The 24,568-nt window shown below is 24.5% G+C and overlaps 2 protein-coding genes across 2 annotated transcripts; one reads left to right on the top strand and one right to left on the bottom strand.

The window, feature by feature from the left end:
• The first annotated feature begins 8,720 nt into the window (after nucleotides 1-8,720).
• On the top strand, nucleotides 8,721-9,107 carry LOC145843147 (uncharacterized). Its single transcript, XM_082950609.1, has one exon. The coding sequence runs from the start codon at nucleotides 8,721-8,723 to the stop codon at nucleotides 9,105-9,107; it is 387 nt and encodes a 128-aa protein (XP_082806735.1).
• Nucleotides 9,108-12,808: 3,701 nt separating this feature from the next.
• Nucleotides 12,809-14,473, bottom strand: LOC145842354 (protein BRICK1-like). The gene is made up of 2 exons (XM_082949780.1): nucleotides 14,420-14,473; nucleotides 12,809-13,844 (listed from the first exon to the last, which is right to left on the bottom strand). Exons 1-2 carry the CDS (start codon nucleotides 14,458-14,460, stop codon nucleotides 13,670-13,672), a joined length of 216 nt encoding a protein of 71 aa, XP_082805906.1. The 5' UTR covers nucleotides 14,461-14,473; the 3' UTR covers nucleotides 12,809-13,669.
• Between the last annotated feature and the right edge of the window lie 10,095 nt (nucleotides 14,474-24,568).

Consider the following 24,568-nt stretch of genomic DNA (forward strand, 5'->3'; position numbering starts at 1 on the left):
TTTATGACTGTACTTTAAGTTTTATGAAAAAAAAAATTGTATGTATTTTTTTCATTGTTTATAGTTTTTATAACATACACATAACTTAACATCACTAAAGTTTTATACCATTAAAAAAATTGTTTTTAATGCTTTTTTATTTGCTTCTAAGAACAATCAATTAATAGGCATAAGCAAAGAATCAAAGCAAAGTTATCTAGCTTTTATTTTGAAAAAAAAAACGTTTTTTTTTAATATTTGTGGTTAAAGTTTAAGTATTTCAATTAAAAAATATATATGATAAAGGATTCAAATTAAAACACAGAATAAAAAAATAAATTGAAAGTATATTTTAAGTATGAATTTATTTACTGTTGTTTTAGCAGCAATAACTTTTATAAAGAAAAAAAAAATTATATGTAAATCATAACTCATAAAAACTATTTCCTTTATAATACTAATGCATGAAAAACATTAAACGTTTTCTCTACGGGTTATTTGCTCTTTTTAAAAAAATAATGTAACAAAAGTCTCTTAAGTAACAAAAGGAAACAAATATTTTCTATAAGTAGGTAACCAATTAATCATAGTATCACAAATATTACACTTCGGCTGAACTCTCACATGATTTAATTACTTTTTTAAATCCCTGCAGATTTTGTATAACAACCAACAACAAAGTTTTTTTTATGATAATTTGCTACTTTGTTTCGGGCTTTAATAATAATTGCTAGTTTTTATGCTGAACACTTGATAGCTGAGAATAGTTTGAACGTAGGTTGATTTAAACACAAATACTTAAAAATAAATTAAGCTTTTTGTACTATCTAAGTGATTAATTTAGTCATGTAACATTTATTAGCTCAGTATTTATATTATTTAAAATCAAATTAAAAAAAAATGTTTTAAAAAGTGTTAAATCATCATAAGTAAAAAGTATTGTTTTAAATGTTCAATATTTTATTGAATTTGAATTATTTGAGTGACTTGGTTAAGTGAATATAATGATTAGTAAAAAAATTCAAATAAAAATGATATTTTATAAGTATCTTGTTGTTAGAAAAAATAAATACTAGGACTAAATTAGATTAAGTAATTACTTTTTTATGATATGATATCATTACTAATACTAAAACACCATTTTTTTATGAATAATTTTAAATAAATTTTTAATGGTTTGATATGTATTTTCTATGCATAATCAATATATAGAAATAAATAGAAAACTAAAATACTATTTATGCTTAATAAAGAGTTTTGTTTTTCATCACTAAATAACAAACTAATATGGATATTATATTATTCTTTTGCGTTAAAATTTTTTTTAAATATATTTGATCCCAACAAATTATATTCCTAAACTACAAAAAAAATCTACACATATTTGTTAATAAACTTTTTTTTAATTATTAGTTCATTTTTCCAAAAACTTAATTAAACAAAAACATTATTTACGTCTAGGTGTCTGTTAGTTTCTATAACTAAAATAATACGTAACAATATTGTATTTTTAAATGTTGTTTTGTGTTTTATACTACAATATAGTTACTATTATTTAATTTTTTTCTACTGAAGAAAATTTTTGAGCGTGGTATTTATTTAATGATTAGATACTAATAACTGTTATGTTTTTGATTAGTTTTCTCATTTTACTCTTTTATGAGTTTTGTTACTAATTGAGACCTAATAGACTGCGTTATAAATTAAAATCAAAGTTTTTGAAGAAATTATTTAAATTACTGCTGCTTAAAGTTATTTATAGTATTTTGAAATTTTAAATAAATTTAACAGTTTAAAAAGTATTTTTTCTTTATAACTTCTTTCTGTGTGGTAACAGGTTAACACACTTCAACTGACCTCTGTAAAAAATAAATACTGTAAGGAAAGTTTAGAAGCTAAAGTAGGTTTTTATGTGTATATTGCAGGCTGGCTATTGGAATGGTCTTAAGTTGTTTAAATTCGAAGGCTCGCTTAAGAACATTCCAATAGCCAGCCTGCAATATACACATATACATACGTACTTTAGCTTCTATTCTTTCCTTACAGTATTAGTTTTTTACAGAGCTCCGTTGAAGTGTGTTAACCCGTTAACACAAAAAAAACATGTGTTAGTGTAAAAAAGAAAGAATACTGTTTAATTTGTTATTGTTATATAATTCAGTGAACTTGTTTCGCTTGGATCTTTGTTAACAAACGCTTAAATATATATTTTCGTCTAAAAATTTTAAATATTAATAGTTTCAAATATAATGCTTAAACACTATTGTAAATAAAAGAAAATAAAGTAGAGTGTTTTTTGTATTAATACTAATAACAAACAAGTTTGATATTCAATTATTTCAAATAAAGGTTTTTCTAAATTTATAGTTTGCTTAAGGAGTTATTACAATTTCAAAAGATACTAGCATGTATAGAAAGATTAATAATTACAAGTATTTTTATATGTTTAAACTACTTTTTTCTATCTTCCTTAGAGATATGAGTAGCTAGTTAATAAAATAAACTAGGTAGTCATTGAAAAATAAAACGCGTAGTCTTAATAATGCAGGTAACAAATTAATCATATGTTCACAACTATATGAGAAACATAAGCAAATACTCACGTGAATATTTATTTGTGTCCCTCTTGGCTCAGTGGCCGAAAAAATTTTTGGACCGCAATACTCTTATTAGTTTTTAAAGTTTAAAACTTCAATTTTTGTTTCACATTGCTTTGAACAACTGTGGTTTTCGTTTATTAGTACTTTACATTTTACATTTGTTTATTTTGTATTTCAAATATTAATAGTACATAAGCTTTACTACATTTTATAGACTGAAGTTAAATTTAAAAGTATTAGTTTAGGTAAAAAATAATTAAACTGTTTTTATAGCTATAGATTTCCTCCAAGATTTAATTTTGCATACTTTTTGATTATAAAAAACTGTTTTGATACAAACACCAGGTACTTTTACGATTGTAAGAAATTAGATCGCATTGCAAAACAAAAAAATATAAATAAAACATTTTAAAATTAAAAGTTCAAATACTATTTTCACCTTTTTAAATTTTCATTTTTAACAAATGCAATATTTTCGTCTAAATAAAATCAATTTAATCTGATATAATCTGATTGGCGTCTAAGTTGCCACCCAAATTGAAATTTTAATAATTATTTTCGCTGTCAAAACAATAAGTTCACTAAAAAGTCAAATTAGCTGCGGTATAATAAATAAATTTTGAAATGAAAAAAAGAAAACATATTTTATTTGTAAGTTAAACTTTCATTATAATGCTTTTCACTTAATATTTTTTTTGGATAAAGATTTATAGCTTAAAACAGGAAAACTTTATAAGTTTTATAAAACTGGAAATGATTATTGTCTAGCTCTAAATATTGGAGATCTTTAAACTAAAACATTACTTGATTAATTTTTTAACCTTGTATCTTTAAATCTAGCCGATATTAATCTGTAAAAGCAAAATTTTAGATTTAAAACAATTAAACGAATAAATGCTAGCATCGAAACATCTTAAAAATCATGAGTTTTAAAAACAAATTCTTCTTAAACATTTTGAAAGTTATTAATTTTAGTGTTTGTTATCTCTTAAGTTTAGGCTAAACCAAATCTAACTCAAACAAAACATCAAGTTAAATAGAAAACTGTTGGGTAAACCGCACATTAGTGACAGTGCAGTGCAAACACATTGAATTTTGCACGCTTGATTTCAGCTGTAATTGGTGTAATAACAAACAACAAAAGTTTAAACCTTTTTCTACAATAAGTAGATTCTTTCAGAAAAAAAACTTTCACAAAAAGCCTGTCAGTACGATATCAAGTCTCGCAGGTGTTTTTGACGTTGAGTTGTGGCAACAAACTAATGAATTATACCACCGTGCGTCATTAATATTATGTTTTAATTTCCGAAATAAACAACAAACAACTTAAAGCTATTACCAATAAGAACTTTAAATTGTTCTTAATACCACTTTAAATTTTATACCAGAAAGTTTTATGTTTTCGAAATAAAAAGTACGTTATTGATGATTGAATGGTACCACCAACAGTGCAGAAACATTCCTTCACGATTCGTGATTATTTCAACATTCAACACGTTCGAGTGACGCGCTGACATCAGGGTCACATAAGTGTCACCAGGGTTGCCGTTGTAAGTATGTGCGAGTCTGCATTGTGCAGAGTTTGTTTGATTGATGTGCTGGTGGTTGTAGTAAATGCACTTGTGATACGTGTATTTAGTTTTAACCTAGCTTTATAAGCTTACTTGTGTATTGCAGTATGTTAAAATACTTCTATGTAAGTAACAAAATAAGTTCTATTGATAGACTAGTTATGGTATCAAATAATCATGTTTATTACTGCTAGTCAGGTATAGAGTTTTATTTTGGTTTTACGAATTAAACGTTATTTAGTTTACTAATCTTAACTTGCTTTTTTTTAGTAAAAAACACATTCGTTTTGACGATTAATCTTTTTTAATACTTTTTAAAAGCAATATAATTAAGAAATACTATCAAATGTATTGCTAATAACTTTCATATGTTGATTAAAATAACTTATCTTCTAAATATATTTGAAAGTGTATTACTTCACTTATTACTTAGCCATACTTTTACTGACAAGGACTTGTATTTCAATCAATACAGCAACATCTTTACTACGAGTCGACTGTCACTTTTGTTACGACAACAACTAGTTGCTATGACGTAACAATCGAAATTACTATTTTCGTAAATTCCTGAATTGTTACACATCACTTGACTATTATAAACTTGGCATTTAAAACAATAAAACTGTTCTATTGTAAATAGTTTTGAAGAACATCATTTGTGAAATTCTAGTATTACTAAAGATAACGTGTATACTTAATCAATAAAAAGTAGAAACTGTACAATGCTTAAAAGCTCAATTATTTAATGTCATTGTTTTGTTCTAAGTTGATAAATAACCATAAAAGTTTTTATTTGTACACATACTATACGGACTTTCTATACTATTTGTAAAGAAAAAGCTCTATTTTGTTTTTTTTTTAATTTTTTACCAAAATAAATCAGTACAGACCACACACAATTAAATTTTATTTAAAAATATATAAGTAAAGATTGTTCAATAAAACTATTTTAATGTTAAAGTTGCAACTAATTTAGTTGTTTTGTTAAAATTGCAACAAGTTGTTATGTATGTTAAAACCCGATTAAAAGTTAGTATTTTGGTAAAATTATGAACCACAAACGAAAAAAGAAAAAAAAGTACAGTTTAAAGTTTAACTTCTAATTATCTTACAACTGAATATATTTTATTTTAGTTCTGGTTAAGATTAAAGTTTGCCTTTTAAAAAAACAAGAATTAAACTGTTTTGCGTTAAACTGAGTTTAAATTTATTAAATTTAAACAAAAGAGTTAGCTAAAAATATGTACTTATCTAATTAAATTTTATGAGAAAAAATAAAAAATCATTTTTACTTTTCTAGCTCTGTGCAGATAAGGATAAAATTTATCAATTTTTGTAAAATTTTCAGAATTTATGAAAAATCTTGATCAATTATGTAAACTAAAAACTAAAATGATTAAAATTATTTCAACTTTCACTCTTCTGCCATAAAAGCGTGTTAAAAGCAAAATAAGGTTTATTATCATTCAAATTCGTAAAAAAAAAAGTTTAAAATCATTTGTTTGTTGAAAACCTTATATTTACATCTTCTTGCAAGTAAATTTATTTTTATTTTGAGTAAATTTGTTTTTATTTTGGCAAACGCTTTCAAGCATATTGGTTGATTTTCAAACCGGATTTTTTCTGAGTTGCAATTTTTTGTTTTTTTGATCAAGCGTTTTACGTTTTCCTAAAATAAAATTTAAATTCTTTTGACAAGTAGCTAAATTAATTCAAAATGATTTTACTTAACTTATAGTTATTTCATTTATATAAAAGCATTGTATTTTAACGGTTTAGCGCATAAAATATTTTGTCCTTCAAAAATGACCCAGTATTTGTAACAATTTTCTAAATTTCTAACTAAAATAAAATACAAAGTTAATATTTGTGATGTTTTCTGTCTAAAATAATCTTCCTAAACAAAAATATTAATTAAAAATATTTTGATTTGAAAATTTTAATGCTCTATAATTAAGAATAAAAATTTAGTTTATACTTTACCAAAATAAAAAGCTCTTGTTAAATTATTTAGAGTAAAAATTTAAACAAATAAAATTCAGATTGCACATTAAACTTAAGCTTTGACTTTACATAATGCCTAAAAAATATGTTATAAAAGTAAAAAAAAAACACCTATTTAGAAAATGTTTATTCTAGTTTAAAAAGCTTTTTGAATAACATATATATGTATTACAAGAAATTCAAATCTATTACTTTAAACTTGTACTTTTTTATTCTAATAAACAATTAAAAAGTTTATGAAGTTTAAACGTTTAAAGTTTAACACAAAAAAAAGTTTATTGGAAATATTACTCAAAACTTTATTGTTATATAAACTTATTTTGAATCAATCAAATAAAATAAGACTCTGTCGTTAATAATCGTTCAAAAGTAAGCCCGTAAAAATATTTAGACTTTTCGCCTTCAACCCGTTCATAATCATATTTAAATTTTGATAACAAATTTAAAAAAATGAATATACCGTACAAAGTAAATCAAAAAAAAATTATATTGATATTTCGATGATTTGTGTATAAATGCTATATATTAGTTTTTTTTTGTTGTGTATTTTTTTAATAATCTTTTAAGTTTTACATGAGTTTTGTGACTAAATAGAAAGTTTCAGGTAAAATGATGCGTTTTTTGACAAATTTGACAGATTAAAAACAAATTTACTTACTTACTTTATTCTTAATTAGGGTTTATGTAGATAGGTGTGGTATTTAATTTTTTTTGAAAGCCTTTAGCAAGTTAGTCTTATCAATCGTGTTTGTTGCAAGTTTTGTGTACAAATCAATCAGAATATTTAAAACAGGCTTGTTGAAACCAGGTAAGCATTTTAAAAATGAACAACTGTAAATCGTTTATTGTCTTCAAACAACTACCTTATGTGCTGAAAACTAGAAAAACAAAATTTTTTTGGTTTAAAACATATGTCATCTTTTTATTTCGGTCTAAAATAATTAACATCATAACTTGATTTTTTTTGTAGCACTACCACTAATAGTACAGATTCATGCAGAAACATGCGTAGACAGCATTTGCTACGTTCACAATATACAATGTCGCTGTTTTAAATTAGTTTAAAACCAAACGTATAAAAAAAGAAAAATAGTAACTAATCATTGTTAGTAGACTCAATTAAAATAAGAACTAAGTGGTATTATTCTATTATTACTACATTACAATATAAAGCTAAGACTAGTTTGTTTAAATTTAAGCAATACTTGTTTTGACAAACTTAGTAGGTTGCCACGATTTCCTAATTAATAATTAATTAAAGTATAGAAACATTATAGATAAAAAAGTACTGCTATATAGAGAACTTTTACAGTTTTTTTAACCACGAAAAAAATACATTTAACAAAAATATTGTCAACAGATTCGATATTTAGAAAAACCACACAGTCATCAAACTAAAAACTACTCATTTACTAAACGCTTTCGAGCTATATAAAAGAATACTTTAGTACTTAGCACCTAAGGTTTCTTACAGAACAAAATTATCTTAGTTCAAAACTATGAACAGTGAACTATTTATTAGTATATCAACATATATACAATCAACAACTCATTCTACATCCAAAACATATAACATATAACACATACATATTTCTTTACTATATAATAAACACATAGTTATTCTAATTAAAGATGTTAGTTTTCTAAGAAAAAAGTAAACTATGTCGTTTACAATTTTTGTAAAACAAATACTTTTTTTTTGTTTAAAGACAATATAAACATTTTGAAAATTTTTTTTTTTTGATAGAAATAATACTGTTTTTTGTTAAACACTGGTCGCTACATCTCTCTTTCTAAAAAATTGTCAAGCTCGTTCTTTTAATTATAAAGTTATAATTTATATTATATTTAATTCGGTAGTTAATTTTAAAAAGTTTAATTACATAATAGTAAACAAAACTAAAAAGCATAGTAGTAAAAAATAGTACATATAACTTTTCTTTTATTTTCAATGTAATAGTTATATAGTTTTGTTAACCATTTTCAGTAAATCATTGACTTGTTTTGCTAAAAATACATTTGAAATATATATATATATAAATCTATTTTGCAGTATTTACTTACAGAGGGTTTACTGATTAAATTATAAGTTTTGTATAAAATTTCATTAAAAAACTGTAGTCAGAAATTTTTAAGAATTTTTAGGTAAATTTTACACATTTAAAAGAACTCTAAAAACACTAATGTTTAAATATTTTTTATGAAATTAAGTTGGTATAAACTGTCAGTTGAATAATGATCAGTAAATTGTTAAAAATATTACGAAAATGAAAAGATAGATGTTTTTAATTCTGATAAAATAATTTTCTACTTGAGATATCTGCAACTAATATATAATAAATACTCATTTATAATAAGATAGAACTTTTAGATATTGTATTTTGTTTTATACCATCAATAACAAACTAAAAAAAAACTTTATTAAATCTATTAGGTTCTGCTTAAACATCAACAGCATATACAGGCATTGTAAATACTAAACTAAAGCCTTTAGTTTTTAGTTGTGTTTTTAAACATAATCGCAACAACTTATAGGTTTGTGTGATTACTAAGTGTAAAATTTTTCATGTCTCAAATAATTGGTTATCCGTTTTACGGGGAATCGGGTATTGAATACGAAAGGTGGAGACACAGCCGGTTGTATATAACAAGAAGTTTTCAGCATTCCTACAACCATCCTATTAATGAGAGAGTTCAACCTCCAAGTCTTAGCAGAGTTGAACCTCCCGATCCTCGACAAGGTCTGACCGATGATCGAATTTCCAGGTTCGCTGCTTTCAGAGCAGATCAGAAATCAGTGGGTGACGGATGCGCGATTTGCATTGACGGCGTTGAAATTAACAAGATGATGATCAGATTGGATTGCAGTCATTTTTATTGCAACGCGTGCATTAGAAAGTGGTTTGAAAAGAATAAAAGCTGTCCTCTGTGTAGAAAAGAGTTTGAAAATTGATTGTGGGCTGTAGATGCTAGAGTTGTTGCTCACAGTTTTGATTGACCATTAAAAAAATAATGGTAAAGCTTTTTTCTTCAGCATTATCTAAAATTATAGATTAATAACTTTATGCTTGATTATGTGATCTGTTATTTTTGTTTATTAATAGTTACAAAACTGTATAAGTCTTATAACATTGTTTATCTTTTTTAATTATAAAGTAACAAGCATTTATAATTACATGCGAAACTATAAATAAATTTCTTACATACAAAAATGAGTTTATTATTATTGGTAAATTTATTACAACGTGAAGTTAAAACTATTTTAACTTAGTATTTTAAAATAAAATTTGTGAATAGGGTTGCAATTTCTAATGACTATTAAAGTGAGTTGTTCGGTTATAGTCATTTTATAAAAATATTAATATTTTTGGTTAACAAAATTAAGAGTCAACATTTTTAGACATATTTAAACTTAAACCTTTATTTATCTATTTACATATTAATACTTCTCAATAATAAAAAAAATTAAATTAATGTACATTAAGTAACTATTATGTTCTAAGTATTTCAGTATAAATCATAATTTATAAATGGTAACTTAATTTAGCTTTTTCACTGCAAACTAAATCGTTGACTGCATATAAAGAATAAACAAAATTTGAGAAACGAGTAGTTCAATAAACACTTAGAAACTAGTTTTTTAATTTGATATATTCATCTTATTCAATTTTTAAAATATATTTACTTTAGTTATGTTTTTGAACAAAAAAGAAAACAACCCCAACTATATGCTAAATATTTGTCTTAATTGGTAAAACAAAATTTACTTCACAAAGACCTACACAAAGGCTTCAGACAAAACTTACCTCAACTTCGTCACAAACAACTAAATATCTAGAATAGTTATCATAATTACATTTTTATCTGATAAAGTTCAAACAAACTATATTGTGATTATGTTTAACCAATATCTATTTCGGCTATCTTCAACAAAATTGAGATGTTCGCGCCATCAACAATAAATAATGAAATTCACATGACGAACAACAACACCATCCGAGATAACCTACGACCAGTTTCGTCCTAATTAGGACTCTTCAGGCAGGCATAGTCGCGTGAAACCGCTGTTGTGATCTTACTAAGCGTGCTTAAGTAAGCGATCTTACTAAGTACTGGAGCGGCCATTTGTGGGTAAAGTTGAAACAAATATTTTAAAACTGTTGAAGAAAACTATTGTCTCAACAAATAAATAGGTTTTTGGGTTTGATAACTAGGGTAATGTTTTAAAACTTCATGTTAACTAACTTATTTTAGAATACTTTTAGAAGAGATAATTTAAAAACGATTACGGGCAACAACGAACTAATAGACATAGGACACTATGTTGAACACTGTGAAGGTACTTATCATTTAAACAATTTAAGTTTTTATGCATTATGTATGAAAACGAAAAAAACTTTATAAGGAATCGAAAATCATCTACATTTTATTCTGACTAGAGATTTGTATTTCGGGATGACGTAAGTAAATAATTTATTGAAAGAAGTTACCTTTATTAAAAAAATATATGGAGTTTTAGTTTCAGTTTTATATATATGCGATCTGAATAAGAGAAAATAGATAAACTATCACAATTATATCGGCAATATAAAAATGTTATTAGTTGAAAACTTCAAGCTGTAAAATTAAGTAGATTGCTAAAAGCTTTTAAATTCAACTGATTAAGCAAACAACCATTAAAAAGTCAAAAATTTAAACCACACAAAATATTTTTTAATGATACTTTGTTTATAAGTTGTCGTAAAGCAAATCTAACAATCTAAAAACATAAGTTTGATTCAAAAATTAATTACATGCTTATCTGGAAATACAGTTCCAAACAAAGTATGTTATTTTTTTAAATCTTCTCTAAGATTTAAAAAATATTAACTGTTGTTTTAGATAGGGTAGTCAAATTTTGTTATACTTGTCTAGATCAGACCATTTAGAAACCTTCTTAAGATAAATAGAATGAAATAAAATGATACTTGTTGTAGTAAAAGTACTTTTTAATAGTTTGAAACAAATTATGTTTTATTAATTTAAAGAGTATTTATTTTTATTACAAAGTTATTTTGAGTTTTTTAATTTCTATAAGACAGTTCAACATATCAAATAATTTAAAAAATAATTCTAAATATTTGGTTTAATTGTGATTGTTTTTAACTTCTAGGAAATAAACAATTTTTTTTATTTTAATACTTTTGTACTTTTTTGCAGAGAAAGAGTTTATTACCAAAAAAAAGTTTTTAAGAACAACTAATCACCATTGTAAATGATAATTTGTTTATTTCTATGAAAGATTTCGGAGAATATTGCAAGAAAGTAATTAAACTAGACAAATAAATTAAAATAATTGAAATGGATAAGTTTCACAATGCACGAAGGGTCACTTTTGAATGAACACACTTTTACATGATTAGTCAATTTTGCACAAGTCCTCAATTGTGCACGAATTTTTAATTATTTGTAAAAAAATTTAATTACAATTAATTTTTAAAGTACAGCAATAAAACCACTTTGGTATGATAAAAATGATTTGTATATACTATTTATTAAAAGTATAAAAATATGATACAATCTAATTATGATATAAATTGACACATCGCAAACTTTAATGACTGTTTTTGCGATGTATGAAAAATTGACCAGTCGTCCAAAGTGATTTTGTGTAAAGTTGAAACCGTGTAAAATTAACGAATCGCGCAAAATTAACGACTTGTACAAAATTCACCCTTTGTGAAAAAGTGTCACAGTACAAAACAGACCCGTTCCCAATAAAAATAGTTTGTTAGGACTAAAAATTGTTTTCATAGTAAGAAGCTAACAAAAAACTAATGTACTAATTTAAGCTTGTGTTTAATTTTTTTTTTCATTTTAAGAAAGTTTGATTAAGTAAATTAAAAGGTTAAATTTTTCAGAAAATATTCTTTAAAAACTGGTTTAGTTTAGATGAAAGTCTATGATAAATGTATAACTGTGTTTCAAAAAAACTACCTAATAAAATCTAAACATTACCTTGAATTACATAATTTTAAAGTTTATACTGCAATACTTTTGTTAATATCTAGAAATGGAAAATTGAATAATTGAAACACCAATTAACACTATTAGTAACAAAACTTTTATAGATAAGTTATTTTATTGAACTTATATCGCAGAGGATGGTAGTAACCGAATTAAATCAACATTTTTAGCACAAAATTATTTTTGTAAAAGTTCCCATTTCAATTTTATTTACTTAATATAAAACTTTGAAAAGTCATCTAAAAAATACGAAAGCATTTTAAACAACGTATGTGTTTTAATTTTACAAAAAAAAAATTATTTCAAATGAGCAACCTTGGAATAGGAATTATAAAATGTGATTAATTTTTTGTAAAAAAAATCTTACTAGAAAATGAAAATAATTTAATATTATGTGATACCACTTTCTATTAAACAAAAACTATTTACGTTTACATATAAAATAGAAAAAAAATGGTGAGAAATTTATTCTTAATAAAGCAAAGCTTGTAATAAACAATATAAAAGTATGATAAACTGTAAAATTCATATTTATAAAGATAAAAGTACTTAAAGTTTTTTTTTTCTTTTCAAAATAACTGTTAATAGTTTTTTTTTTTTACAAATTTTTTTATTGTTTAAAATTGTAAAAACTTTGTAAAATTGTAATGTTTTATACTATGACTGCAATTACAGCATACTTGTTTAATAAAAAATAATGTCTAACTAGACCAACAAATGTTTTTATTTAATTTTTTAAGGGTAACAGACCTACTTCCGTAAAGAACAAAATTTAATTGTTTTATACTAAAACTAGCTTTAATTATAAGCTTTTAAAAATTTTAAATCGAATACCCTTTATAATTTTGAAATCATAGTTTAAGCTTTTTGTTGTTAAAAATACATTCTTTTATATCGTTACAGCTTATAAGGAAATTAAGTTGTTTTGTATAAAGCCATGTAAAAGAGTTTAAAATCTAAAAATTTTATTTTTCTGTTGGTCAACAGAATCTTCACATAAATAATATGATATGCTTGGTTTAGCTTTGAAAGAAATAAAAGCAGCAATGAATACAACATACACATATACTTTTTTATGTAAGAACTAAGCTTACTTTATTAAGGTTAATGTTTGTGCTTGGAAGCTATTTTAAAATTTAAATAGTTTTTATACTAACAAAATTTACGACATACAAAAGTGTTTTAAAACAATCGAAACTTAACAGTTTTTAAAGTTTTAAAGTAAGCTATTATTAAATGCAATACTTAGTTTTGTTATCGACTAGGCAAGATTATAAAAGAAATGGAAAAAAACTAAAGTACTTGCTATAATTTGAGAAAATTACAATCAGAGGTAAAAAATTCAAGTTGGTCAGTCAAAATGTTTTAACAAAAATACAAATCTATTTAATTATGATATCGAGAGTCAACCTTCGTAAGAAATAAAAAATATATATACAAAGACTTTACATAGTTTAAGAAAAGCTTTAATTAATAGCAAACGACCCGGTTTGTCAAATGAAGAAACTTTTAAGATGACTGTTGCTTCTTCACGTCGATCCTGGCCTCGATATACTCGATCCTTCGCTGGACGTGTGTGAGCTTCTCGTTGAGCTTGGTCAGCCGGTACCTGAAGCTGCCCTCGAACTCGGTGAGGAACTCCGACATCTTCCCCACCGCTCCCGTGATCACCTCGATGTACTCCCTGCGCAAAATGAGTGTTCAATTGACATTGTCGTTCATTGAGCTAAAAAAAAAGCGCTTAGAAGTTGAGTTTAAGGATTCGGTGTGCGATAAAATCTTTAGATTGTCGAGTTTTACACCATAATGGAATATAATGTCTTGTAAAGGACATAAAACGGTGATAATACTTGCAGTAACAAAGTTTTGTTTTATGCAGATTTTAGTTAAAATAAGCTTATAGTAGTGTTAAAGGTCTCAATAACAAAGTCTTTGCTATCCATAAATGATACTTGAAAGATAGACTTTAACCATTAACTACTTAAGCTTGTTGAAAAACGTGAACAAACAAAGTAAAAGTTTAAAAAAAAAATCTTAATAGAAAATGCTGTTTATAAATGTTTGTTTTCATTTTTCACAAACTAAAAATGAAAAAATTTACAGCTTAGTAAAATTTACAAAAAATTCATATTACGTGAAACTAGCCTTTAGATTACATAATGTTTTAAGGTTTGAAATTAATAAAAAACAAAATAGCTTTACAGAAGGTGTAAAATTTGCTACAAAAGCATAAAATAAATACTTCAAATTAAATTTTACCTGTTATTCCAGTCTTCTTGTATTTTTTCGTGTCGAGACATTGTTTTGTTTACTTTTAAAATATAAAGCTGTAAAATTTACTGCTTGGTTGTATATAATATAAAGTGTAAACGACGTTTTAAATGTAATAAAAATCGTAAAAATTTGTTTGTTCTAACAACAAAAAACACTTTGTTAGTTATACAAGCTCGGAAGAAAACTTTAAAATAGTTTTTGTTATTGTAAAGGTAAAATAAGCAAATGTAAAACCGTTTTTGTTTATGAAGTACTGATAAAGTACAGTAGACTACCGCTTAAGTACGCAAATTGAACCCGACCAAAAAGTGCGTACTTAGCACGGGTAGTGCGTACTTTTTGACGACATAGTATAATATGGAACTCAGTTGTTTGTTTTCTTTCTTACAACTAGCCACCAAATATTTAAGCCAAATAAACAAGTCTTTTTATCTAAAATAACATTAATACATAATTCTAATCTGCAATAATTTTTAATAGATTCTAAAATGATTTATTTTTTCTATAAAAAGTTTCTACATAATTAATACATACATTTAATATAAAAAGTCAATGTCAGTCAATGATATAAAACAGAACATTAAGCCATATTTTCCATATTTTGTTTTGTTAGAGGGAAAGTACCAAACTACATTGTGTTTACCAAACATTTTCAAAACATCAATGTATGTTCATTTAAATTGAATTATGACTTTACTATGTTGTATTTGTAGGTTTTTTTCAACTTTGTCATCTAAATTTATTTTTTTATTGCATTACAGCTCAAATATCATCATTCTTTTCACTGTTCTGCAACCACTACATAAGTATTTAGTTTGTTAACATATAATAACAGGACTGTCACAATCTCTGTGAAAGCAATTATTCAGGTTACTTGTTTGTTTAAATTTGATATAAGTATATAAAAAATTTATAAAAGATATATAAAAAATTTAGAAATTAATTTTTTTGTCGTACTGGATAAGTGCGTACTTAAGGTGGGGTGCGTACCAAAAAAAGTGCGTACTTAAGCGGTAGTCTACTGTATTTTTATAGTAATTAGTTTAGTTTAGTACTTTGAAAGTTTTAGTACATATTGTGTTGTAAGTTTTTACTACTATTTAGATTACATTCGTTAGTTTCTTGATAATATTCGTCTAGAAAACTACTCAGTAATGCTTATTTAAAAACTCAGTAAGTTTTTAGATAGAATAATTGTGTTTCATCTTAAAATCTAATTCGTAGTATTTTTTGGTAAACTGAGTTTAAATAATGTCGTCGACAAAAAATGTGTAAAAAATTACAAACAAAAAAAATTGCTCTAAACATAACTATGCAGCTTATCTTTATCTATAAACAAACGTTTATCAATTGATGTTTGAAATTTTCATTTTATCAACTGAAGTTTGATACAACATTTTACTACGAATAAAATTTTAAATTTACTATTATGTTTGTACTTTTTTGAGGTACTAGTATTGAAACTTAAGGTTGTAGTATTTTTTTTTTAATTAAAACATTATCAAAGTGTATGTTAAAGCTAGAAATAAAACCTTTTAACTTAAACAGCCGTAAGAAGTTGAGATAATATTTATTGTTTATTGAACAACATAAAATAAGCACTCAAAAGGTTTGGTCTAAGAACCTGGTGTACTAAAAATCCTTTCACCTATCGAGTCGTAAACCAGGGTGCGGTTTAATGTCTTGTCCAGGTTTGACTAACAAGCAGTATTTATTTATACAGAAACCTTAAAAAAATATTACTATCAATTTTAGCAATTTTTTTAGCTTATTTCAAACAAAAGATGTAAAATAAATTTTCTAAGTGTTATCGAAACTTAGTACTACCAAATTTTATCACTTTTGTCTATAACATACAGAAAGAAAGGATAGAAAATTAGACTCACTGAATGAGACTCATTTAACTTTGTTTGCTTTCTAAAGCTGTTTTACGTACAAAGAGCTCTGGTATTTTTCAACTAATGTCAAAAACAAGTTTTTAGTATTAATCAATGAAAGATTATGATAAAAGGAAAAGCATATAAGTTTAGGTAATTTACAACAATTAAATTTACAATTTGAAAATCTTAATATTTTATTGCTAAAAAAATAGTTTAACTCATTCTTTACAAGCTTAAAAGAATTTGTAAAACAAATATTTCACTAATCATAAAAAGTAACATAAATTATTACGTTTTTAAATCAAAAATTAACAAAAATTTAAGCTTAAAAAAACATTCTAACTATAGCTTTTTGAAGGATTTAAGTGTTTAAGAATAAAAGTTATAAAGTACTAGATTAAGTTACATTGTTAAAACATTCATTAACTTAATTGTTTCAATTTTCATAGTATAGAAAAAACTGTTTAGTATTCATTTTAGAACCCTGATTATAGCCAAAACAAGAGTGGAAATGTATAAAATAAAAAGCACAACTTAGCTAAAAAGTAAACTGTAATTTTTTCTTATTAAATGCGGAAGGAAATTATTAAAAATTTATAAAAGTTTTCAATTATAGTAATTAAATGCATAAACATTTTTTGTTCAAATAAATTAAGTCCTTATTATATAGCAAGCATAATATTAAGATAATAAAATATCACTTAATTAAACTTTTACAACTACAATTACTTTGTAGTAAATACATAAATTGCTAAATGAAATTTTGTTAAGCTAGTATAATGCTGTAGCTTAATTAGAAAAGTTTTAGACTTATTCTAATATAAATTTAACTTTTTATTAATTTCAAAAAATGTTTTTATTTTAAATCACTACTAGTATTACTTTAAAATACTTTTCTACTTTTTAATTAACAAACCCTTATCTTCAAGATCCTAATAAAATTACAGTCCATTCTTTATAAGAATCTAACTAAACGTGTTTTTAAACTATTTACTTAAATAAAAGTCGAAAATAATCTCAATCAAATTTAAAACCACATTAATTCCAAAACATAATATGTGTCTAGTCAATTCTAATAATTATATAAAAGAAAAATCTACTTTCAAGTTTATTACAATTTCATATAGTAAAATTTGAGTACTAAAACAAAAATTACTTGGTTTTACTTGACTGTTTACTATTAACTATAAATAAAATTTATTAAATATTATGTACAAACACCTTTATTCTAAAGTAAAATAAAACTTTTACAGTAAATTTGCATTTGAATAAACAAGTTTAACAAATATGAAAAAGTAAAAATTAAATCATAACTAATGTAAAAATGTACAAACAAAAAAGTTATCTTTGAAAAAAAGTCTGTGCAAAGTTTACAAAACAATTTGCTGAGCAATAAAAACAAATAAAAACTATTGAGACGAAACACAAAAGCATATGTGTTTAAAGATAAAAAGAAACTTAAGTTTAATGAGAGTATATTTTTAAAAGCTTTTAATATAAGCCCTTACGCACAATGTAATTTAATCCAGGTGGTTTTAAGTGCATATAAGTAATTATATTAAGTTAAATAAATCATTTTATACATTTTTTTCTAGTTACTTTGGGATTAATCAATAACAAGTAATTTTTAATTAAACTTTATATTAAAACTGTTTTAAAAAAACAAAGTTAGCTAGCTAAAACAAAAAGCTAATTCTTTTAATCTTTTAAACTATCTTAAGTCTTTGTTGAATGAATCATTATGAAAGTATCTAAGCTTTCAATACATTAATTTTAAATTTGGTATAAAAAGTATTTGGAATGTTATAATATTTTCTTCAGTAATCAATAAAAACTTTCCAAAAAGTAGAATTCACAACGCATGCATTTCTTTAAATATGCATTTTTTCATGAATATTTCATAATGCAAGCTGTAGTAAACTGCTGCAATAACATTTTTATGCTGTTCATTTCATTTTCTGTTTCATTTTCTTACATAACTTAGAACTTTTCTTTTTTATAAGTATACGATTTTTAGTTTTATGTTTATTTTTTCTTATTTACATTGTTTTCTTTGTACTAATTTTTTGTTAAGCAACAGACAAAAAAGTGCTTTTTGTAATAAGATTTTATTTTTTGTAACAAACAGCTGAACTATATGATTTAAGTTTATAAATTAATTTTTTGTTTATTGCAATCTACTAAATCAAGCAATCGTTTTTGACCAAATTTTAGAAAAATGACAAAGTTTTCCAACATCTTAAAAAACAAGATAAAACTTCAAAAAACTATTAACTTAGATTAAATAAAGATTAACTTTGTTGCTTTTAAAATAAATACTATTATGTTTGGCTAACTAAATTAATATTTTTAGACTATATAAGCATTGACTTCAATTACATACAAAAGTAACAAAACACGTTAACACTTAATAACAAAAACTACTAATGTAATAACAAACTTTTTTTACAAACTAACTTATATAAGCTTTACACATTGAATAATATAAAACATTCTAAGCACTACTAACCGCAAACAATTAAGCTATGAACAAACCATTACAATGCAAACTGCCTTCAAAAACAACTAATTACTAAGGTGCTGTAACAACAAAAACCGGTATTTTGCCTCATCAAAAGTTGTTATTAACTGCTTCTCTCTTGGTAATAAAAATTCGAGTGCTCAATAACTTGCTGGTTGAGAGAAAAACGAGAAAAGCGGATGTGACTGTAATATGACGTAATAACCAACTGCCACCATTGCAACTTTTTGCTCGTTTTTGTTTTAGTTATTTTCTTTTCTGTTTGATCTCTGTTTGGAGTTTTCGCTGTGATCTGATACGACTCAATTGAATTAAGTTGTAGCTTGAAGGTATTGCGCGAAATTTAAGTTTCAGAAATTTTCGTTTGAACAACATGATTTGAATTATTCAATACTTGATGTGTTATAAACTGTTGTACAAGAAATGGTTTTCTGCTCATTTTTAAAACTAACTAAATTAAACTTTAAAAATTACTAAATTAGAAAATTAGTTGTAATTTTTTTAATAGTAGTACTATAAAACTTTTAAACTTAATTATTTTTAAAATTGAACTTTTTTTAATAAGGCTCTAAAAAGCTACACAAATATTTTAATGCACCTGTCTTTTATTATACGAAAACCAGTTTACAAATGTGCTTTACTGAATACAAAAACAAACATATGTAAAACCCAGCAAAATATTTACAGTTGTTATTTGTACTTTGTACCTGAATAAGATTGAATTTACCATTCTTTATAAACAAAAACATTTAAATTACAATAAAAAGAGTAAACAACATTTTATTGTATGCTATATTTTTTTATCCTTAAGCACAAATAATGGTTTTTTTGAATCAAAAAGAAAATAGCTAATACTTAAATCGACCATTGTAATTATACTTTATTTAAAAATCATTGAACATAGTACAATTGTAGAAGCTTTACAAAATCTTGGTTTATTTTCTGAAGTAAGTAAGTGAGAAGGTTGATCAAGAAATTTTATAAAAAGTTAAGACATAAATCTATATTCGTCAATAACTTGTATTGTAATTTTTCCAATACTATGCAAAATAGTTTAAAGAAAATATAAAATGTTCTTACAGGTTTGAAAAAAACGTTTACTTAAGCAGTTACTAGCGTCATACAACTTACAAATAATAGAACAACGAATAAAATATAGTTGATATTAATAACTTATAATCGGTTAATGGAATAATGTTGGAATTATTATGTTTTTTTTTTTTTCTCCTATTATTTGACAAGTTGTGGTTAATACATTACCTTATTAGGCTTATTCTATTAACAGATTAATAATGAACTAGAAAAGATTAAAACTAGATAAATAAAAAACTAGAAAACATTATTTCGTCTTAATTAGCATAGCTGTTTTAAAATTTATTCAAAGCAATATGTTTTGCATTTAAAAATTTATTAGCTTACGATTGTATAAGATACTAGCTGATACTTTTTTCAAAGAGCTTATACAAATGTTTTTGTTATATTTCCTACAATTTGCAATATTTTACCAATATTCGGGCGGTTTTAATTTTATTTTCAGTTCGTCCTTTTGAACTAAAAAACAGTTTTTTTTTTCTTTAGCTGGCTCAGTTAATTCGCTTTACTTCAAACGAAAACAACTTGTTGTGTGAAAAGCTTTTTTTTTCTCTTTTTGAATACATTTATTTTTTACTACCTTCGGCATTATCCCACACATAATTTATTTTTCTTTTAAATTATTATTTGTTTTGTCATAAAATACATGCTATAAAAAAATAAACTTAAATTTGCTTAAATTGTCTCGTTAGTTTTTTAAGTTTTGTGAGTATGCATTACACTAAGGATATCTTTTTGATTATAACTTTTGGGTATATCAATAATTTCTGTTTACTGTTTTTTATTGTTACAATCTACATTAACTTCCACTATAATTGACAATAAAAATATAACAATAAAATGTTAAAAAAGGCAACGTACTTAAAGTAATTAAATATTTTTATCATATTTACCAGAAAATAATCAACTCTGTTTTGTTTTTTAATTGTAAATTCAAGGTCTATACTTTCGAAACAAAAATGTAATCTGTTTAACGCATCTACGAAAAAAAGTATTAAAATACGTACGTTTATTCAGTGACTTCTTAAGTTATATTGGCATAATTAGAGCTAGTTCTAGGTTTATAGATGTAGAATAAAAATTTTACAACTTATAAAGCTCATAATAACTTATCTGAAATGAACTTTAACAAGTGTTGTTGAAAACAATCATATTATCAAAATAACTAAATAAATATGTACAACTTATGATAACGACCAAAACTAGTAGCTTTATTTAAATAACTGAAAAAAAACTAAAAACTATATTACTAACAAATTTTTTTTTTTATTATCTAAATTATCGCTACAACACTTTTACCATAACGTCAGTTTCATAATAAAACATAGTTATTGTTATTTTAATTTTTTTGTTTTTTGTTTTTTTTTTGTGAAAGCAAATAAACTTTTTCTCTAGAAATTACAAGCTACATAAGGTCTGAACTAATTAAAATTTTGACGGGTTAAATTTCTACTTTCCAGGCAGAATTTATAAAAAAGATAAAATTGTTAAAGACAGTAGTGTATGTATTAGTTTTGTTTGTGTAAATTTATCACATAGAGTTTAAAAATCAAAACTATGTATGCTGTATACGCATTATATACACATATAACAAAAAATAAATTTTAAAGCCGTAAGTTTTAAACCTTTTATACAAAGAAAAATGGTATTACACATCTAATTTACCAACAGAATACTAACAATAGATTTTATTTCTACTTGAGAACTTTTTATTGTTATCAGTTTGCTGGAAGCTAGGAATAAAACAAAATCAAGCTATTTTTTACTAGTAGTAAACAAAATTTAAAATGAATGATCAACATAAAGACTTATAACAATTACTAAATCAACATAACATTAAACTTTTATTGTTGTATAAATTCATATTAACTAGTTGTTAAAACCTCCTCATACCGTTTTTCTTTACAAGCTGATATTTTACTCCCACCTTGCTCCTCTTCTTCCTCCTGTACTTAACTCCGTATTGTGGACGTTGAAATCCATTTTGTAGATCCCTATGTCTCGATCGTACTGTTATTTTAGTACTTCGAAATAGCTTACAAGCTGTAACAAAAGTTTTAAAAGTCTTAAGTATTTTAACCTTATCGTTGTGTGTGCTAATCTTTTAAATTTAGTTTCTTTTTATAGCTAATTTCCACTGGCTAGCGCTAATGAGTATAGCGATTAAGTGTGAGATACACTTGGTTGAGTAACATTCGTTTATTGAAGCTCAGTATTAGATATTTTAGTTTGTACATTATATGTTGTTTAATACTTTTAATTTTACATATATTTTTTAACTAACAAGCTTAAGTATTTTAATTTCATTTAACAAGGTAAAATAAGGTTAAAAGATCTATAACTTTTCAATCATACTTTGATATCAACTTATCTAAAAGTGTTTAACTTAGCTTACACTGATTCACTTAAACAACGATCATAAAGCTTATAAGTAACAACAAATAAAACTAAACCAAACAAATATAAAACAAGAGAAAACTTATCAACAAGTAACAAAAAGAAACAAAACGCACTTTGACATTTGAGAACATTAAACTAGTTTATTAGTTTAGATTTGTAAGGCTAACCGCTAGTAACTGCTATTGAGTATAGCAAGTCATTATGCATACAAAAACGAAATCAGCGATATAAACAACTCAGTTGTACTTAGCTGCTTTCATTAATTGTTATTAGCTTAATATATTAGCTCGTATACTAAATTTTTTAATTTGAACTGTAATGTTTATTCTTAAACTAAATTGTACCTGGTAAACTAAATTATAAAGATAAGAAGTATAAACTCCGAAAATTTTTAAAAGAAAAAATAGACTCAAAATAATTTGATATCTTTTAAATTTTACCCAGTTGTAGGTATTAAAAAATTATACAGTTCAAAGAAGGATATGCGCTTAGAAAAATCAGTACCTACGAAAACCGCAAAAGGAAATCGTTTAACCGTATATGACCTTTCACCCCTAAATCAATGACATGGTTTGAGAACTGACCTTAGTGTCAATGATCTCGTTTTTACTTAGTTTATATAAGTTTTAACTCAGCGAAGCGACAAACAGTCGCAAACACTAATTGTTATGAACAACAGGTTATACACAATAGTTAAGTTTAAAACGTATTCAAGCTAAACTTGTTAGTTATCAAAAAATAAAATTAAAATACAAGTTATGTTTTTTAATTTTTGTATATAAGTCTAAAGAAAGTTTCTTCTCAAAATTTTCGACTTAATTTCCTACTTTTTAGATTTATAAGTATATTTATCTTCATCATCGATTGTACTTTAAGGGATATATTCAGCTGTATTTTCATCTTGTAGTCACTTTATTCTGAACTGTTTTTGTTATTATTTAAGCCTTAATTTAAGACAAAAGTCAATTTAAAACAGTTTTAACCACCAAAAAATAACTTACTGCGCTATGACATTTTACTTAACTTAGTCACTTTATACTTTTTTAATACTAATGAAGGTTAACACAACTCGACTATTTTTTAAATTCATATAAAACATACTTTAAAAATCATCTAAAAATGAAAAGCTGTATATTGTTAAGAAAACACATATTTACATGTTTAATTTAGTCAATTAAAAAAAACTGTTCTAGACATGAAAATAAGATTAGTTTTTTTCCTATTACAGCAGGAGCTTATTTTTTTAGAATTAAATAAAGTAATAATTGATTTGAAAATATGCATCATGTTATGTATTACAGAATTTTTTTTTATACTTGTACAATCTAGTGTGCTATATTAAAAAGCATAGTTTTTACTTGCTTGCATTCCTAAATCAATGTGTTCTTGAATACCAAAACCTAAGTATCCATAATCTCAAAAGCTTCATTTTTTTGTTGACACTTACAAACCTAATATTTTGTTAGTAATTAATAAATGTTACCATGTTTATACTTGACTATGTAAACGAAAGGTTAGAAAATCATTAATGATAACTAATAGTTATTATTATTAGTAATTTTTATAATAGTTAAACTAATTCAACAAACAAAACAATGAAACAAAAGGAAGGTTTTTAGTATTAGCATGACACAATAACTATCATATTCTCTAAGTTTAACAAATAACAAAACAGGCCTTTTCCCAAATTTCTTCAGCTTTAGGATTTTTAACAGTGCAGTGAGCCGCAATTTTTTTTTAATTTCTGATACCAAGTGAACGGACAGTGTACCAGGCTAATTTTTAAAATCTTCATAAAATCTCATAAAAATTTTAATTGGAAACTTGTTTTAAGTTTCTTAAACTATTAAACTGGTTAGTGTAAAATATTACTAGAATTTGAGTTTAATTGTGTTCAATTTTGTTTTTATCTTAACAAGATTTATGGACACAAAATCAAGTTCAAATTATGATAGCAATACCTAGTTTTATTTGTATAGGTTTTCAAATGAAACGTTCAATTTTTTACACGTCTCTTAACCAATACTAAACAGATTTTTTTTTTAGATCAGGGAAAACTGCAGCCCTCAAAGTCAAAATATGCGGCCTGCGAGGTACTTTTCAGCTAAAAATAAACCTTTTAAATTACTAAAAAGAAAATTTATTGTGCTAAAATCTAAAAAAAGGCTTTAACTTAATGATTACATTGTTTTTAAGTTACAATACAATCAAGTAATCTTCAAGAAATATATTCCTCAGTTC

Source organism: Thalia democratica, chromosome 8 (genome assembly GCF_965202585.1).
Source record: "Thalia democratica chromosome 8, ktThaDemo2.hap1.1, whole genome shotgun sequence".
Classification (NCBI taxonomy): domain Eukaryota; kingdom Metazoa; phylum Chordata; class Thaliacea; order Salpida; family Salpidae; genus Thalia; species Thalia democratica.

What these genes read in the sequence shown, in the direction of transcription:
- LOC145842354 (XM_082949780.1), bottom strand. Translation starts at nt 14,460, where the DNA reads ATGTCTCGACACGAAAAAATACAAGAAGACTGGAATAACAG. An exon ending in CAAGAAGACTGGAATAACAG is followed by an intron (nt 13,845 to 14,419) that starts GTAAAATTTAAT and finishes CATTTTGCGCAG; the next exon opens with GGAGTACATCGAGGTGATCA.
- LOC145843147 (XM_082950609.1), top strand. Translation starts at nt 8,721, where the DNA reads ATGTCTCAAATAATTGGTTATCCGTTTTACGGGGAATCGGGTATTGAA.